Consider the following 20026-nt stretch of genomic DNA (forward strand, 5'->3'; position numbering starts at 1 on the left):
AATCACTGCACGTAGGCTAGCCTATAGGCCTATCATTCAACCACGCACTGATGAAGGCTTGTTAGCCGAAACGCGTTTGCTTTTTGGACATGGTGGTAATATAAATAAATAATGAGACGCAGTTTGTGAGTGCGGATTTTTCTTCCTTAAGTAGCCTATATCATTGGCATTTGCATAAGTAACAGACTTAAGTGGGTGTGGTCACATCAATTTGAGTGATGGGTCTTTGACATGAGCATTTCCTAGAAGTTACTTTTTTTTAGCATTCATGTAGTCAACGATGATACATTAGCCATTTCAAAGCATAATTTGAACAAATCAATGGGTTTCTGCCAGGCTGATTGCCTCAAGTTGGCCAGTTACTGCAAGGCCAACATCTTGGCAGCGACGTCAAACTCAGGCCTTGGGGCCAAATCTGGCCTGCAGAGTCATTTTATTTGGCCTGCAAGATCATTTTAATTGTTTATCACAGTTGGCCCACATACACCATTTATAATGTGACAAGAAGACTTGAACATGAAATTTGTCATAGGATTAGAAAACACAATTTGTACTGCCGGCACATTTTACCTAGGCCTACCATAGGCTATGTGAGGGCAAAGTGTGTGTGTGAAATATAACTATGAGTATTAAGTAGGCTATGTGCCTGCACGATTTAAGTACATTTTTAAAAATGAATATTGAGTTCGACCCGTGACTTCAGTTCATTCCATTTAGATTTTGGCCCAATTTGATTTTTTCACCCCTGCCTTAAGGGGACTTGCTTATGTGGTCAGTGTAAACAGTATGACAACAAGTGCCGAATAGAGCTTAAGGATGCTTCAGTGTAGTATTTAATATACAGTAGTCTCTGTGGAGAAAACAATGTGTTTCCACTGTCAAGCAGTGGAGAGCGGCTCTTTGGGGGATCCCCTCCATTTACCACCCCGATTGCAAATGAGAGAATGACTAACTTTTGTTTCTCCAAAACTGATCATTGATGACGACGTCAAGCCAAGTCACAGGACCTGCTGATCTCCTTACACTTTCGGCTCAGCTTGGAGATATGCGTGAAATCACCTGTGTGAAGCACATTCATAGAATAATTTTGACTTGGTTAATTTGACCTATTTGTACATCAATGGTGTCATTGTGAGAAAGCACCCAGTAGACACAACAAATTTGCCTTTATGCCTCACCCGGTGCAAGGAGGGAGCACAACATCCCTATGTTCCCCGGGTCCTATGTTCCCCACAACTGGGGAACTTAGGACCCTTTTTTCAAAAAAGGGTTCTATGTTCCCCGCTGCTCCCAAGCAGACTGTTGCTGCATGGCAAAGCGCAGGTTGTTGTTGCACCTGACCTGTGACAGGGTAGGTTTAGGGATAGTTTCGGTCAGAGCACCAATTTACAACTCAGAAACATTGCATTACTGACAGGTAGGGATGGTTTTGGGAAGGGCACAATTTGAAAACTCGGAAACTCGGAAAGTTGGATGGTTTTGGGAAGGGTTAGATACAATGCGGGGAACATAGAACCCTTTTTTAGAAAATGGGTCCGTTCCCCAGTCCCATACAAAGACAGGGGAACATAGGACCCGGGGAACATAGGTATGCTTCCGCCATGACTAGTACTATGGGCTACGGAGTACTACGTAGTACTACGGACTATATGAACCTGGAGCCCTATCTCACGCCTTTCGTAAAGTCTTCACGAAAATAATAGAGTAATTTTCGTGGTGCATTCACGTTATTGCCCGCCTTTCGTAAAGTCTTCACGAAAATAATAGATTAATTTTCACGCTGCCTATTCACTTGAATTGCCCCACTGCTGCTATGGTTATCCAAACGTCTGCAGGGGCGGGGAGGGGGTGCTGACAGAACACTGCTGATACACTCGGGACTCACTAATTCGACGCCCTTTCGGTACTTACGCCTTATGTCCCCTAAACCTAAACCTAAACCTAAACCTAACCCTAACCTTAACCCTACTTAACCCTAAACCTAACCCTAACCCTAACCTTAACCCTAACCTTGACCCTAAACCTAACCCTAAATTGCTTGTTTGAAATGTTTGATTACCATGTGACGGTAGGCTACCGAAAGGGCATCAAACTAGTGGGTCGCTAGGCAACAGTCGGGCAATTCAAGTGAATAGGCAGCGTGAAAATTAATCTATTATTTTCGTGAAGACTTTACGAAAGGCGGGCAATAACGTGAATGCACCACGAAAATTAATATAATTTTTTCGTGAATATTTCACGAAATGAGTGAGATACGGTTGAAACCTGAGTTACCTGACCTCCTGACATACCCACGAGTCACAAATGTCTCTGTCAAATGTGAATATAATTTTTAAAGTACTTATAATCTGTAGCAAATACTTTCTATTTTGTACTCTGTGTCTTCTCTGTGAGTTATCATCAATAAAAATGAAATATGCCTCTGTGCTGAGGAGTATGCAGCATCAAGACCACATGAGATAAGATAGCATACTGGAGGAGTTCTTCTGCTCTCTTGGCTGACCTGTGTGACCCAGCGCCCATGTTTCTTTTTTGTGTTCCTTATTAAAAGGCTGTGCTGGGAAGGAGAGGTAGAGAGAGGCCAACACCAAGCCAGGAGCATGTTCTCGGCCTCTGACTCCGTCTCCCTTCACAAAAGCCAACTGTACCCTGATCTGATTGTCGTGGTCTTGTTATTTGCTGTCAAATTAATTCGTTTTTCTAACAGAAGTCCACACATGTCCAAGATGTCTGCAGCTATGTTTTAATATTAGGTTTGCATCAGCTCTTCCTAGCCAACTACCATATTTCCTCAATTTATGTAGCCTGACTCATAACAGCACAGCTCTTTTAGTAACTTGGTGTGAAACAACTTTTAATTAAAAAGAAATAAAAGCCTGCCTCTTTTTGTAGCCTGTGTCAGCTGAAGTATCTTTATCGATGGCTGTTTTTTATTGTTGTCTGCCCCTATTGGTCGCCTGGTTTTAACAGTTCTTTGTCGATGGTTGTCCCAGATATTATTTGAGGCAATATGGTATGTTTCTTTGGCACGGAACAGCCCATGGATTTGTTTCCGAGAACCCAAGCCAGCCTTCTGTCCATCTTCCCAAAGTTGCCTGAATGAGTAGGCACAGTCACACAGATACTCATGTACGCAGTAAATGTTGTGGTGTTAATTCAACACTTACAGAGTTCATTTAAGTCCAAATGGACTCAAATTAACTCTCTAAGTGTTAAATGAACACTGCAGAATTTACTGTGTAGGTCACCCACCACAACATGCTTTAGTGGCCCAACAAAAGGCAGTAGTGTAAAGTGGTGAGTGAAGTACATCCAGAGCAAGGCATTCTTCTTTGTGAGGACTGCAATGTGAAATTCACTTGTCATGCTCATGGTTGCTTGATGCAGAGGGTAAAATAAACAGCACATGTCAAACAAGATTTCCTGTTTATTTAGAATTTCTATTAAGTAAATGGTTAGGATACAACAGGTCCATAATATATTAGGCATAATATTCATGGCTAACTGATTTGTACAAAGTTGACATCCAGTTGAAATGCTTCAGCGCTGTAATGAACAACTTTATCATGACCAAGAAGACTTGAGCAAAGATGCACTTTCTCATATTTTAGGTTAGTTACTGAACCATTGTTGTGAAACTGACTTTGCAACTGATCTGTCTTAAATGAGGGAGAGAATCAAAATAAAAATAAAACTTGAGTAAAAAAAACAAGCAATGATTTAACTCTTCCCTTCTTGAGAACATCTGTTTTTTTTACATAGACGTGATTTTTAGAGGGTAGAATCAGACCGAAACTTCATACATGTTTAATTCCAACACTTGACCCATGCATATATAGATATATTTATAAAATATAGACTTTGAAATAAATACTTTTTGATAGAGATAATGATTTGTCAGCAGTACGTGTTTCTTCATCCAAAGCCAGACATTAACAGTTGCTGGTATTTAAAAAAATATGATAAACTTTTTTTTTGGCCACAAAGACATTCAACATGGGAATACAAACGTTAAGTATGAGCATGACGTCAGGCATAATGGATTATGTGCTCTTTCACTTTTCCTTGTCATGTCTCGCTTTGGAGGAGGAAACCGCCTTATGCGTCTTTTAATAGATATTTTCTGTAGAATTAATTATTGTTCAGATATACTCTTTTATCCCCATCGTCTTAACACTTGGCCGCCTATGCAACCCATTCTACACTTGTGCAACTTGTGCTAGAAAATTGGTTTTGTGGAGTCATTCATGAGTGAAGATTTTGCCAGTGCACAATCCATTTTGCAGTGCCAATTCAACACTTTGGAGTTGAGTCTTCCAGGTGTCAAATCAACACAGCGAAATGTGCTGACAGTGGCCACCCAGACAAATGGTATGGGGTGCTGTGGCAATGTGCATTAGGGAGAGACAATATAAACAACCCAAATGGCAGTGTGACAAAACACAGAGGATCCACGGCAGGGCTATTCAAATGGCGGCCCTGGGGCCAGATGCGGCCCTTGGGCAGCAAGGCTCTGGCCCCCCACAAGGTCAGAACAAAATGGAACCTTTTAGAGATAAATGTATGAGTTCCGTATTGAGCCGAAACGGGCCAGGAAATGCAGGAAATTACATCTAAGAAATGCAACATTTTCTAGGACCCCCAAACCCCCCATCTCAACTAATTGACTTTTGAATTGACATTGACTGTTGACAACCATAATAGGCCTACATACATATGTCGTGTACGGCCCCTTTGATGGGAGGAATTTGAAAAACTGGCCCGCAGTGACATTAAATTGAATAATGGTGTACAGGCTACATATGACAATAATTATGATGTTGATAACGATAAGACAATGACAGCCAATGACACAGAAAGACATGGGTCAAATTTAGAAAGCAAGTGAAAAAATAAGGGTATGCTTAGTGTGAAAAGATAAATAACTAAGAAATGTGATTGACTTTATGTATATTAATCTGAGCAAAATATGCTCATGTTACATCATATGCTAGCTGTTCTTGTACACTGACAGTATAGAAAAACCCTGTACTTGATATAGTACAACTGAAGTTATTTGCCTTGGATTCATAATTTTCTTTACAGACACATACATACAAAGAGCATAGAAAGGACACTCAGAGTTATGGCATATTAAAAGTTCTGTCTAGGTTGGCTTTTTTTCAAAGGCCAAATAAATTGGTTGGCTTTACATCCCCACCCACAAAGAGTTGTGAGTCACAACTTACATTCACAGATGCTTTTCATGATATTATGGGAATTAAGATAACATCCACATGGATTCCTCTTCAAAATGTGAACGACCAGTTGCTAACCGAGTTTATGTTCCAGATCACCAAACAAGTAATGCAGCTGAGCAGTTTGGCCTCTCAATGCCAATCACATAAAATCAGATGCCAATGAAATCTTTCTGTGCCTTTAGATTCACAGTTAACCAAGGGGGAAACCATTTTTATGTGCACGGTAAATTCATTGACTAGATCTTTTTTTTTTAACCAGACTGGCGAGCTGCATTGCCATTTCATTTTTTTATTTGCTTTATCGTGGCTCCTTCTCCTCCTTCCTGTGTGTTACAGTTCACTCTCAGCATGTTGCCCGTTTGTAGTGGGCGATGGTCAAAAAGACTACTTCAACATTATTAAAGAACTGTCAAGACTGGATTTATACCTGCAATTTATATAGAAAAAGGGCTCATATACAAATACTTTTCTACACTCTTTTGAGTGAGGCGTTTGCTGCTGTCTCTTGAGAGAGCACCCTATAGACGTTGAAGGAATCACAGAGCTTCACGAGGAGCTTATATTGGCTTTAGCACTTCTCTTGCCTGTCCAGCTCTCCACTCACACGACTATGTGTTTGTTTGTTGATAATAAAGCTGGCTGCACCCAACTGCTAAAACCTTCATATTGGAAGACTCACGAGTCGTTATATCAGGTTGTGATCAGGACTGGGCACAGAATACAAACAAAGTGCAATACAAAATAAATAACGTGGATCAATCATTAAAAAAAAATACAGCCTTGGTCATGGCTGTTCCGACAAAGCAAATATAACAATTGGAAAATGGTAGAAAAGAACAGTTGAGACCGAGAACATAAATCAATGGACGCTTCCAGGTCCCACGGATAAGAGCTTGAAGCTGTTATGTGCTTCAGGGGGCACCCCTGCCACCTCTGGGGTTTTTGTTTTGCAGCATAAAAGACGACCTTGGAATTTCCTCGAAGCAGGACCCCTGCGCCCATATCACCCCATCCCAGTCTGACTGCCACACAGAATTATTTTCGGCAACCTGCCAGATCCTAATAATTAGTCCCAAAAATAACGTTGGCCAAGGCTCTCGGATGACAGTAGGGTTGTGAGTCGCGTCCTCTGGTGGTCAGCAGACAGAGGAGGGCCAGCTGGATGGATGGAAGGAAGGAAGGCAGACAGAGACAGAGAGAGACAGAGAGAGGCAGATGCTGGTTGGTGAAAGCAGCCTTTGTGTCCTGTTGCTGTTTCTCTGGAAAGGAGGAATGTTGGGCAGGCAGGTTACCCAGGACTCAGAGGGGAGCAGCAGCCGGGGAGCACTGGTCACCTGTGGGGGCGTGGGCCTTCAGAATGTCAACCAGTTCCGTGTGGGAAGCCTGAGTGGCCACCGACATCGCTGTGTGGCCATCCTACAGAACAGAGAGAGAGAGAGAGAGAGAGAGAGAGAGAGAGAGAGAGAGAGAAGATAAGATAAGATAAGATAAGATAAGATAAGATAAGATAAGATAAGATAAGATAAGATAAGATAAGATAAGATAAGATAAGATAATCCTTTACTGTCTCTACAAGAGAGATATTTTGCTTGGACATGAGCGTGTGATATAACACCAAAAAGATAAACAGTACAGTACAGTAGACAGACAAATAATACACATGTACACTAAACAAGGAAACATGTGAACATGTAAACAGACAGCTGTTGTTCGTATCCTTCTTCATCTTAGCCAATCACTACAACATTCGTCCAGAATACTGCAACAAAATATATTGCACACAACCATATTGCACACACCCCTATCAATAAGGACCCCCACACCACCACCACCACCACCACCACACACACACACACACACACACACACACACACACACACACACACACACACACACACACACACACACACACACACTAAGACCTACTATTTAACAGTTTAATTGACCAGGGGACCATTGAACATTTGAACCTATATGTTTTATAGTTTGGGAGTCTATATCTTCATCCTGAGGGCAGTACTTTATATTCAAAACATGATGATCATCCTGTGAGATCTTCAAACCCTGCCTTTCCACTGCTTCATCAAATAAAGCCTGCAATGATGTAGGAGGGGGCATACCCATTATCTTCCCAGCTCTCTTACCGTAATGAGGGTTTGTAGCTCAGTTTTCAGTTTAACTGTCAGGTTCCCAAACCATATAATGATCCCATATCTAATGATGGATTCAATAGAAGCCCTGTAGAAGGCCATCATTATTTCCTTCTCAATACCAAACACTCTCAACCTTCTCAAAAAGTGTAAACGTTGGTTGATTCGTGCACTTAAAAGAGTCAACATGCTGTCCCCATTTTAACTGGGAGTCAAAAACAACCCCTAAATATTTGTATGTAGAGACCTGCTCCACTACCTCCCCATTCAGTGTCACCACCTCATGGTTACCTATAGACCTGGCTCATGGGGTCAAAGATAATTTCTTTTGTTTTGCTCACATTTAAAATAAGATTATTTGATTTACACCACAACACAGCCCTGTCTATCTGACTGATATACAGAGGCATCTGAGTCACTAGGCTCAGAATGACAGTGTCATCTGAAAATGTAATTATATGATTGTTTGTGTGGTGTTTTCTGCATTCGTCAGTGTACAGTGTGAATAATAACGGAGAACTCACGCAACCTTACGGGACTCCGGTGTTGATTGTCAGTGTGTCAGAAAGTGTTGTGTTGATCTTAACCTGTTGTGTGCGATCAGTGAGAAAAGCATTGTACCATCTTATCATCAGAGGGTTAACATGCAGTTCTTGTAATTTGCCTAAAAGAATGTTGGGTAAAATTGTATTGAATGCAGAGCTAAAATCCATGAGAAGGAGTCTGGCATATGCCTGGGTGTTCTCCAGGTGCTTTAGTATAAGGTGTGTTTTAGTGCATAAGGCATCAGCAGTGCCACTTCTAGCTTTGTAAGCGAACTGAGAGAGAGAGAGAGAGAGAGAGAGAGAGAGAGAGAGAGAGAGAGAGAGAGAAAGCGAGAGAGAGAGAAAGAGAGAGAGAGAGAGAGAGAGAGAGAGAGAGAGAGAGAGAGAGAGAGAGAGAATGTCTTATCTTTCATCAAGTCAAGTAAGCTTTTATTAGCACAGGTCATACAAGGAAATTCAAATTATGTTTCTCTCTCTATACCATGAAAGGACATAGACGTACGTACACAGGACTGACATTTACAGACTAACACCAAAGTACAAAACAGGACAAGTAACAGTGATGGTCCAATACCAGTAAAGTGATGAAGTAATAAATAATAACTGAGCGTGCTAACATTGGTGTGTGACAGTGATGGACCAGTGATAAACCAGTAGCAATAAGTGATAAATAAATAGCAATTTAACATTTAACATCGAACATTTAACATATAGGGGAAAGGAATAGAAGACACAATAATAACAATAATACTACTAATACTAAACTGCAAAATAAGTCAAGGCTATGCTATACTACTTTCCATATACATGCTTCCCATGTTATGCCTGTTCGATTCACTTAGGACCTTCAAATCCTCCTTTCCCCCTTCCTCATATATCCTTCCTCACATATATAACATTTAATACCACAAATCTATCATACATGTATAGAAACTACAGAACGAAATGACATTCAATTGTCTGCCCAAGAAATCCATTGCCATTTTGCACAAGTTGAACTTAACACTGTTGACCACAAGGTGGTGCTATTTGTCATGATATTTATGTCTGCAGCTCTGCTATGGCCAAGTCTCCGGTGTTGTTGTTGTTGTTACCTTGTCTTTGAGGCAGGTGTCACAGTTGGAGTTCTGGAGCAGCACCCGTGCAATCTCGGCGTGACCATGCTCACAGGCACACATGAGTGCGGTCGAGCCGTCGTAGTCTTGCACGTTCGCGTTGGCCCCGCAGTTCAGAAGCACGCGCACCATCGCCGTGCGGCCATGACTGACCGCCAGCATCAGAGCCGTCTGCCCTGTCTGGACGTGAGCCAGAGGAGACAGTGGGGAGGCGGAGGGATATTGGGAAGAGAAAAAAATGAGGGAATAACAGTTACAAATTAGCTCCAGGACCGATCATGCGTACTACAGCTTTTACTCTCACATTAAATCATAGATACTTTTTAATATCTTAACTAGAAAATGTATCCCAGGGATTCCAGAGATTCCTCTGCTTCGCAAAGTCCACATACAGGTTTGTGGACAGGAGATTTTTATTGTATAAAAACACAATTTGATAGCACATTTTGATTTTAATAGCACATCATAACTGAAGTGAAGTGTACTCAAAATCATAATATAGCTTACTGTACTTTTATCTGAACTGGCCCTTAGGAATGGTTGATTTTCAGATGTCAAACTAATTGTATTGTGTGTATTCTTAGATAGTTTACACCGAGGCCAATCAATGAAAAAAAGTGAAGCCATGACGTCATCTATTCAGCAAGTTCATACGTCACGACCAAATAGCATCTATTCGTAAAATAAAAGTAGTATCAGGTCACAAAGTGAAACGAAACCAGCTAAATATGAGAGTCTTTCATTTCCGATGTTGAACAGCTGATAGTGCACCTAGATGATGCTAATGTATTTACTATACAATTACGTACCAACTCTTTGCATATCCTGTAAAATTACTCTGGGCTTGTCTTATACCAACGAATATGTCTTGCGCAACACGGCAGTCCCTCAATTCTTTTTTTTCTTTCTTTTAAAATCTATTCATGTGGAACAGCAGACAATAAACCTGGAGTACTTATCTTTTCATGTAAAAAAAAAAGATAATGCAACACAAGATGTCTGTCCATATGTAGATGGATGTTGTACTCGTAACACTATTCAGTAGTCTATTCTCCTAGGCTGGATGTACCTGGCTGGCACGTGCGTCAATGTTGCCCTTCTGCAGGAGCTGCTGGGCCACCTCCACGTCCTCTGGGCTCTCGGCTGCTGTGAGCGATGCCAGCATGATGGCTGTGTAGCCCGCCTTGTTCTGGTGGTCCACCTCACACAGCTCTGACAGAGGAAGGAGTCAGGACAGCCACCATACAGCAGGATTAAGGTCAACCTCCACATGTCAAAATGCCCAAATACTTGGAATACAGCCAAGCACACACAAAACAATAAATGAACCTATACACTTTCGAAATCAGACATAGAGAAATTCAAAACTGACTACTGCTTAAAAACACTTGAAAAGATTAAAAACATTTAAGAAGAATTTGTAAGACTGTGGTCCTTTATATTATGTGGAATAAAGTGACCCAGAATGAAAAATGTCTCGTCTTCTGAATATAGCGTTACTAAGAATAATGATTGTGCGTGCCTGCGTGCCTGCGTGCCTGCGTGCCTGCGTGCCTGCGTGCCTGCGTGCCTGCGTGCCTGCGTGCCTGCGTGCCTGCGTGCCAGGTTTGTACGAAATTCCGAATGGGAAGAATTTCAATTCAAAGTAATGCCATAATACGAACACTAGGTGGTGGTGTTCTATGTACTTTCAATGGGTGGTGTAGATTAAATTCAAAGAATTTCAAGGTAATGGCACCACCCAGTGTTCGTATTATGGCATTATTTTGAATTGAAATTCTTTCCATTCGGAATTTTGTACAAGCCTGATGCTTGCATGCGTATGTGTGCGTATGCATGCCTGTGTGTGTGCGTGCGTGCGTGTGTGTGTGCGTGCGTGCGTGCGGAAGGCACAGTGGTGTCCACCTGTGTCCAGGAGCAGTCTGACCACGGGGAAGTTGGAGTGGGACACGCTGTAATGCAGTGCCGTGTTGCCGTTGCCGTCCGCCAGGTTGATGATGTAGCTGAGGAGAGTGGGCGTGGCGTTGCCCACCTCCCTCAGGTAGAGGGTCACAGTTTCGGCCTGCGAGTCCTTTTGGCTGGAGACGCGAAACCACTCCTGATAGAGCACCATCAACACCTGCCTCTGTCGACACGAAAAAAATCATATTAGCAGTTAGCACTACTAGTGTCGTCAGTCATAAAGGTGGCACTACATTCATCTGCCAACAGTCAGGTTGGTAGTGTTACACACAAACAAAAACCCACAGGAACATGTCCCTACATTAAATTACTTTCTAACCAATTAGTTGAGACAAAGGGCAAAAGGGCAAGCAAATTTTGCCTAACGAAATTTCACTTGAGGGCGTGGTCTCAAAAAGTTCAAGAGACCAATGGCCAACGGCTCCATGAACTCCACAGACAGGTCTTATGGGGAGTTGGAACAACAGCGGCCAATCTGGACTGCCGGCTGTCATTTTCACAGATGTGACGTCGGTTTCAGACACCAATGGCAGCTCGCAATTGAGGAGTGTCACGTCCACTGTATTGTAGACTCGCCCACATATTCATTCTTTAAAAGATGGTGATGGCAAACCACGTGTTACAGTGCAAGTACATGTATACAGTAGTATTGCTATATGCTGTTACACACTTTGTTGAACTGCACCTCCTGTAAATGTAACCAGGGTGCGATTTGTGGGGTGGGGGGATTTTTCCCCCTTCTGGTTTTGATATCGCCACTTTTTCTATATAATGTTAATCACAGTTTAATGAAATTCCATTGATATTGCTTAAAATCTGAAACACATCCCCCCTTCTGATTTTTCGACAAATCGCACCCTGAATGTAACTAATGAAGTGTCACAGATATATCTTTTCTTAATGCAGGAGACTTACAGATCTACATGAGACTCTTTGGTTAAATTGAGTAGATTAGGCCCTTACCATCTCCTTGTTTGGGTTGTCAACTTCATTCCTGTGATCCTTTAGGTAGTAGCACGCTGCCATGAAGTCTTTATCTACAACTTCACTGTGAGGACAAATATATACATTCAAGTATATGACATAACATGACATAACAAATATATACATAGACATATATTGACATAACCAAACCATTAAATGAGGAACACATTAAATGTAGGTACTTCAATCGTGTGAATCATTCTGTGTACAAACACAATTCCATGAAAATGAAAAAAAAAACGAGATGTCTAACATTCACTTATGGTTCTCATGCTGGGGAAAAAAACGGACAACCATGCTTCTACTTTGTCCACATTCTCTCCACAATGACCTCTAACCACCCCTTGCTGTGATGACATGCTGCGTGGTATTGCAGATCAGGAGCAGTAGGCTATCTAAGACAACATGCCCCCATAGGATGTCCCGTGAGTCTGGAACCATGATCATTTAGACACTGCAGTGTCCCTAAAAGTGGCAGGCTGAAAGGAAAAGATGTGGAATGTTTCTGGTGTGCACCACAGCCTTCCAAACAGATGTGCTCACCGGTAACATTGAACGTTTTCTTTCCATTTTCTTTCTTTCATTATCCCCTGTCACTGTAGGGTGTGTGTGTGTGAGAATGGTGTAGTAGAATCAGCTGTGTGAAACAACTGTAGGTCATTTGGAACACGTTACATAACAAAGTTTAGACCCATTATGTAAGACATTTGTGAACCGTTTTGTATTTTTTTTCTTTTCTTTTCCCTGCAGTTCCAGACTTACAGGGACCCCTAGTAGGGAAGCCTAGCAGTGTTTTTCTTGTGCTGGAGACTGATTTGAATCTGCTTGGCGTCCTTCTACCTGCACATGAACATGTATGAAGAGGTCGGTCAGCGCCCTACTCATTATGTGCAGTGTGCTACAGGCTACAGGCTCCAGACGACACCAACAAAACGCCCAATTGTGCTCGTGCTATGTCAGAGTTCTCTTCCTATGGGCACTGAGGAGATCTGTTATGAGTTTGGTCTTGTCCATTCTCTGAGGCAAACATGGCTTGTACTTCTTCTTTCCTACTTTACTATGTCTTGCCGATAGCGGCTTCTTATGCGCTCTCCATCTCCAACCATTTGTTTCTGACACACCCACAGGCCCACACGCCGACTAGGTCGCCATGCCCTGTGTGTTCAAAAAAGCCCAAAAACAGCCCATACATACTGTAATGTCTCCCCTACTGGGTCGTGAAGCAATGAAGGGGAACACCGTTCTGCCGAATGCAATGTTGAACTTATCATTTATTTTTCTCTTTTTTTCTTTAAATGTATTATTACTATTATTGCTATTACTATTGTTATTATTTCCGTTGTTGTTCAGCATTACGCCTTTTCAATTATTTTTATTTGTGTTTCCTTATACTCTACCCCTTATAGTAGGCCATGACTGCATTTTGCCGGTTATCTATGACAGGAATCTATTGGTAGGATGTCTCCATCCACCTGTCCATCAACCTGGATCCAAGCTAGGTTGAACTACCTGTCTTCCGTGAACGTGGCCTTTACTCTATATAAGGGCGTGTCTTTATTTTCAGTGGTTGCACTAATGATGGTCTGACTGTGACCGAAACGTTTGCATCACACTTGGGTAGCACCTTTTTTGTTTTTCTAATGCAATAACAAGTTCAACATTGCATTCGGCTGAACGTTGTGCAAGTTTACCCTCATTGCTTCAAGTTAATCCACTGGAACCTACGCACCCAGCAGGCATCAAGTTCTAAGGCGCGGTACCTCCATTGAAAGAAGGTCTCCTACTGTGTCTCCACATTCACTAGCCTTTCATCTCACCTAACTAGTTGTTGTTTGATACCTGTTGACTCGATACACGCCTACCTACTCACACACAGATATCTCCCTTCAGCTGAACCGACACTCACTCACTTTGCTCTCACCTGACTGGCTGTTACTATTGACTCAGTACACCCACCCACTCACACAGCCCCTGACATATTCTTCAACTTGGATCCACACTCCTCGTATGCCTCTTTTCCATTGCTGGTTTTCTGGTAGGCCTACAGCTCCATTCCACACAGCACGACTCAGTCGCCACTTTTTGCTTTTCGATTAGGCACGACACTGCTCAATAATAGAGCAAAAAGTGGCGGCTGAGTGGTGCTGTGTCGAGCTGTAGGCCTACCAGAAAACTGGCAGTGGAAAAGAGGCATTACTGGACTGGTTGTCATTTTCCGCCTGTTGACTCAGAACACCCCCCTATTCCACCCATTAAAACAGTCCTTGACATCTCCCCTAACCTGGATCTACACTGGCAGGCCCTTTCCTCTCACCTGACCGGCTGCTTGGGAGAGCTCAGGAGGGCCTCAGCTCCTTCAGACTCCATGGGCCCTCGTGGCCCCCCGGCCTTCTCCTTTTCCTCCTCCTCAGCCCCCGCTGAGACAGCATCGTCCTGGCCCACAGCGCCGGGCGCAGGGCCTTTCACCTCCTCCTCCTCCACCTCCTCCTCTTTCAGTTCCTCCAGCTCTGAGAACTCCTCCTCCTCCTCCTCCTCCTCCTGTCGGTGCTCCTGCTCCTCCCCGCTGGACTCCTCGCTGGAGGTACTCTCATAGCTGTGTGTGACACAAACAGCCTCGATAAAGGGGCCTCTTTTTAGGGCTTCACGTGGTTGGTTAGTTGCAATGTACATGACAGTGTTACGTACATGTGTGTGAGAGAGAGAGTTTAAAGAGAGTGAACGTTCTGAAGGAGCCCTTTTGATTTGACCCAGAACTCCACGTACTACAAGCAGCAGAACTATGTGACTACTTCTTTATCAGGTATTTTCTCTGGGTGTGAAGGGCTCATGGAATTCCTGCAATTCCCTCAAGGACACAGGGGAATAGAGACGGGTATAGAGAGAGAGATCGGGTAACCCTGGCCTCACGACAGAGGTTATTAGTATCTACATACTGAGTACTTGCTTGCTTGCTTGTGGGTAGATAAAGCACCGGTCATGATTGAGTTGTTTTTGGGCCCGTGGCAAGAAAAACAGCTGATTTGTATAATTTTTTCACACCCGGCTGCTCCGGGAAAGGTGCCTATCAGAAGTCATGTATGGGCAGAGGGTTTCTTCAGCTCAGTGAGACAAAGTAAAGCTTTGAGGGGCTTCGACTACGTACAAACTAACCTAATAGTGAGCCTCACAGTTGTTTGTGAAAGACTGACCACAGACCATGAACCATGAATCAAAACACTGTTCTTGCTAACCAACCAGCTGCATAAAGGCTCAGACTAGAGGATCAAGTAAGGGTTTTCCCATAATTCCGTGTAATAATAAAAAACATTAAAACAAATCCAGTCCAAGTTCAATAAAAACAGATATCAATATGCAATGCATACAGCAGGGTACATTTTCTTTGTGTTGTATTGTCATCGATAACAGTGGTACACCAAATTAATACAAGACCATGTCCTGTCCTGTCCTGCCTATTGTCATGTCATGTCTGTTATATCTGGGTGAATGTGTATTGTATGTGTTAAATCCTTGTTTTTATCATGTCATAGGCAATACAACCTGCCTGATGTGTACTGCTGACAAAAAAATCTCCATTGGGGATAATAAAGTTTCTAACTAACACACTCAATCTAGGTTTTGCAGCAGGTCGAATAGTGAACTAACCAGTGGTGTAGTCTACGTAGAACGCGGGTATACGGAGTATACCCACTTCTAAATTTCAGGGATTTCAGTATACCCACTTAAAATAGATTGATCCACTGTTTTGAATAGCACAAATATATACTGCATACCCACTTCAAAAAATGCTCAAATATACAGTATACCCACCATAAAAAAGTAGACTACACCACTGGAACTAACCCTCCAGAATATTCATGTCTGCCAGTCTAGTCATGCCCCCACGGAGAGCTCCAGTGGCCCCTGTCAACACCCCCACTGATGCCCCCCTGCTGCCCCCATTACCAGCCTGCTGCCACAGAGTAGACACACAAACAAGCTTCCATCATCATCATCACACCTCACACTCAAACTAGCATATTGGCCATGCCTGCGCCGTGCTGTGTTGTGTCCCCGTCATTATGTCTCTGTCTCTGGTCAGAGGGCAAGATAGCAGCAGAGATTCTTTAAGTATATAGAGATACTGTATGCCAATGTAATAGGTTGCTATGGACACCTAACATGATCAGATTCCGGTCTGCCTAAAGGGGCGTGTCATAATACACCTAGCATTGAATAGAACAGTCCTTAGGTCTGCCTAGGTCTGCCTAAAGGGGGATTTCCCCCCCTCCCCCTTGCAATAATAGAACCCGGATACAATGGGCCAATGGAACCTCTCTCTCTCTCTACTCTCTCTGATGGCGGCATTGTAAAACACATATGAGCCAACAACTTTCTGAACCAGCATACCTAATTGCTAATTGGCAAATCATTTGCCAGGTAGATCAGAAAATGATTTAAGCCAAAAGTGACAATTGTACAGGCAGTCACACAGCAGCATTGCTGGACAATTACTCCCTCGAGCTGCAATCTCCAGCACCAGTGTCTGAAATGTTCACTCATGTGCTGTGGAGTAGTAGGCCGCTCACTCTGCCACTAGACTTCCACTACATACTGTAGGCGTGTTAGTTACACCGTCTCTCTCGCCCCCTACATAGTGTGCTAGTATTAGGGTGACCATGTCCGTGACAGGAAAAAGGAGGACATATTGTAGGACGGGGGGTTTGGGGGTCCTCCTCCCCCAAGAAAATTAGCGTTTTTTAGATGCAATTTCATGCATTTTAATGCATTTTTGTCCGGCTTAATGCTGTGCCTTACGCCGGACAAAGCACTCCCTAAAGGAGGACGTCTGGCAACCCTAGCTAGTATAGAGTGGATGACGTAACAATAAGAGATGATATTTTCCGATGAGGGATGTGTCAAAGGAGCTGACGGGGGTGAGGTGATGGCTGGCGCGGTAATTGTAAGCTTGGCAGCAGGGAGAGTGTCGCCATGACACCCAGAGGATGGGCTGATCACTCAGCAGCGAGATGGAGGAGAGGCCCTCTGTTCTCTGGCTTTCAATCAGATCGCAGATCGCATCAACATCAAACACAGGCACATACAGATGTGCAGGCACACACGCACGCGCACACACACACACACACACACACACACACATACAGACACACATGAACACAAGCACACACGCGCACACACACACACACACACACACACACGCACACACACGCACGCACGCACGCACACACACACACACACACACACACACACACACACACAAACATACAGACACACATGAACACAAGCACGTACAAGCACACACGCGCGCACGCACACACGCACACACACACACACACACACACACACACACACACACACACACACACACACACACACACACACACACACACACACACACACACACACACACACACACACACACACACACACACACACACACACACACACACACACACACACACACACACACACACACACACACACACACACACACACACACACACACACACACACACACACACCATATTCTCCCATCCTTCTGTGTCCACATAACACATCCATATAAAATACAGCCATGCATATATACAGAGATATTCAAACGGAAAGTGAGAATTTCTCGATTCCTGCCTAACAAAAAAACAAACAAACAAACAAACACACAAGTGAAGCAGCAAGAGCAGTCTATATCTAGTGCCCTCTCCCTATCCTCACACTGCGCCGAGAGTTGGATCAAAGCAGAGCTGAGAGAAGGAGAGAGGGTATAGAGAAGGAGAAAAGAAAATAAGCAGGCTTGTAAAAAAAAGATGGCAACTGGCAAGTCTTACCCATCACCATGCATATTTGGTTGGATACCTTTAGTCTATAGACTGGCACTTTCCATTAAAGTGCCTTCTATAGAGGGCTCTGAAAATGTTTATGTGAGCTAAACATTTTTCTTTCCATTTCAGTCACATACATTTACAGTAAGGGTCAATGACGTTTTAGTAAGAGAAATTAGGTGGTGCCACCACAGCTAATGCCACTATTATATGGATTACAATATTATTATTATTATTGCTGGAATATATCAAAAGTAGTCACTCCATGTCAATGAAACAAGAAGTACAACTAATGAATGTTCCAACTCACATAACTATCCACTATCACACAATAGTAAGACTAGTTGTGGTCGGGCCACCCTGACATCTGCTTCTAAAAACATCAATGACACTCATAGGTAATAAGGACAATATAGGAAATAAGGGATCTGTTTTTACAGGTCTATGGTACATTTCATTAACGTCTCAACATTTTAACATGGTCCTCCATAGATGGAAAGGAAAGAACGAGAAATGAGTGGCGAGCTGGAGAGTTCACACATCTCACCCCCCGTTGACGCCCACAAACTTCAGGTTCTTCTTTGTCGCTCCGTTTCCTGGCTTCTGAGGGGAGCCATCTTTCTTCATAATAGATTTCAGACCTACAGAATGAGGGATTGGGTGGAGAGAAGGCAGAAGCAGAGAAACCAACCTTCTTAAAATGTGATTCATTGAACAATTTATTTGGGTAGATACAAAAAAAAAACATAGATGTAGGCTAGGACAGTCATCTGATGTAATATGTACCATAATGGCTTTAGCCAAAGCCAATCCACAACAGTTGTTCCCAATAAACAAACAAACAAACAACGACAACAAACAAACCAATACTGCTACCATTATCATCCATAATAATAGGATGTAATAAGTGAAAAAGAGAAAATATATGGTAATGATAATAATGTTAATAATGTTAATAATAATAATAATAATAATAATAATAATAATAATAATAATAATAATAATGATGATAATAATAACACAGAGCACACACTAAATATTTAGTAGTAGTAGTAATAAAAAGTAGTGGCAAAAACTAGTATGGGAACAGACTTGTTGCTCAACGAGCCCCGGTTTTGTTTAATAGTCAATGGAGTATTGCTTGCTCTTACCATGAAACCAACCTTCTTAAAATGTAATAGTCTGTAAAGTGTGTTTGCTTATGATATGATGTTATTCTGTGCATTTGAGTGCAGTATGTTTGGGGGTGTTTTATGATGCCTGAAGTGAGCAACACACCTGCTTAAATGAACCTGTACTTTATTTTATGGTAGCTGAACCTCAGCAGCTTTTATCTCGTAATAATACTAAGACAGAGACATGATTTAAAAGCGAGTTCTAATCAAGTAACCAAGCACTGACTCGGACGATGACACTGAAACAGACTCTTCTGAACCAGAGAGGTCAATCAGACTGACTAAAGTGAAGACTGGTGCTAAAATGTCATGGGTGAGCGGTTAGGGTGCCAGACTTGCATCCCAGAGGTTGCTGGTTCGACTCCCGACCCGCCACGTTGGTGGGGGGAGTAATCAACCAGTGCTCTCCCCCATCCTCCTCCATGACTGAGGTACCCTGAGCATGGTACCGTCCCACCGCACTGCTCCCCATGGGGCGCCACTGAGGGCTGCCCCCTTGCACGGGTGAGGCATAAATGCAATTTCGTTGTGTGCAGTGTGCAGTGTTCACTTGAGTGCTGTGGAGTGCTGTGTCACAATGACAATGGGAGTTGGAGAGTTTCAAAATGTTTTCGTGCATGTTCTCTTAGATTCCAATTTGCATGCAGCATAAATCCTCGAGTCTGATGTTTTCTGTGAAAGCGGGGGGTCTGCAAATTGTTCTGTAGCCTCTGGATGCAATTATGATTCAAGTAGGCTCATCAAATACTTTGGAAAACCAGCCTCTTTCCCATGGGATTTGCAGTGAACATTCCTCGTTGTTTAATGAGCTCTGAGACAAACAACTGGGGTAAAATTATTCTATCAGTGACACGGCACTGAAGATTAACATCATTTGTTTATTGCCGAGTAAATCTTTCAATTGCAGTCATTGTGAAAGGTTAGATTGTGGAGCAGCTTCAAAATGTAAATGGTATTGTGGCTTCACAATTTATGACAATAGATTTGACTAGCATTAGTAACGGGTTAGTCAGCCTTGTCATTTCATCCATGAATTATA

The 20026-nt window shown here is 42.8% G+C and overlaps 1 protein-coding gene across 1 annotated transcript in view; it reads right to left on the bottom strand.

Annotated features, from left to right (window-relative positions):
• Positions 1-3409: 3409 nt before the first annotated feature.
• kank4 (KN motif and ankyrin repeat domains 4) overlaps positions 3410-20026 on the bottom strand; it is a 90468-nt gene continuing 73851 nt past the window's right edge. The window contains exons 4-10 of the mRNA XM_063200585.1: positions 18360-18453; positions 14311-14589; positions 11976-12060; positions 10956-11175; positions 10120-10262; positions 9030-9230; positions 3410-6656 (exon numbers count right to left, since the gene is read on the bottom strand). Coding sequence (XP_063056655.1) covers positions 6540-6656; positions 9030-9230; positions 10120-10262; positions 10956-11175; positions 11976-12060; positions 14311-14589; positions 18360-18453 — 1139 coding nt within the window. The 3' untranslated portion in view covers positions 3410-6539. The remainder of the gene's footprint in view (positions 6657-9029; positions 9231-10119; positions 10263-10955; positions 11176-11975; positions 12061-14310; positions 14590-18359; positions 18454-20026) is intronic.

Source organism: Engraulis encrasicolus, chromosome 6 (assembly GCF_034702125.1).
Source record: "Engraulis encrasicolus isolate BLACKSEA-1 chromosome 6, IST_EnEncr_1.0, whole genome shotgun sequence".
Taxonomy (NCBI): Eukaryota; Metazoa; Chordata; class Actinopteri; order Clupeiformes; family Engraulidae; genus Engraulis; species Engraulis encrasicolus.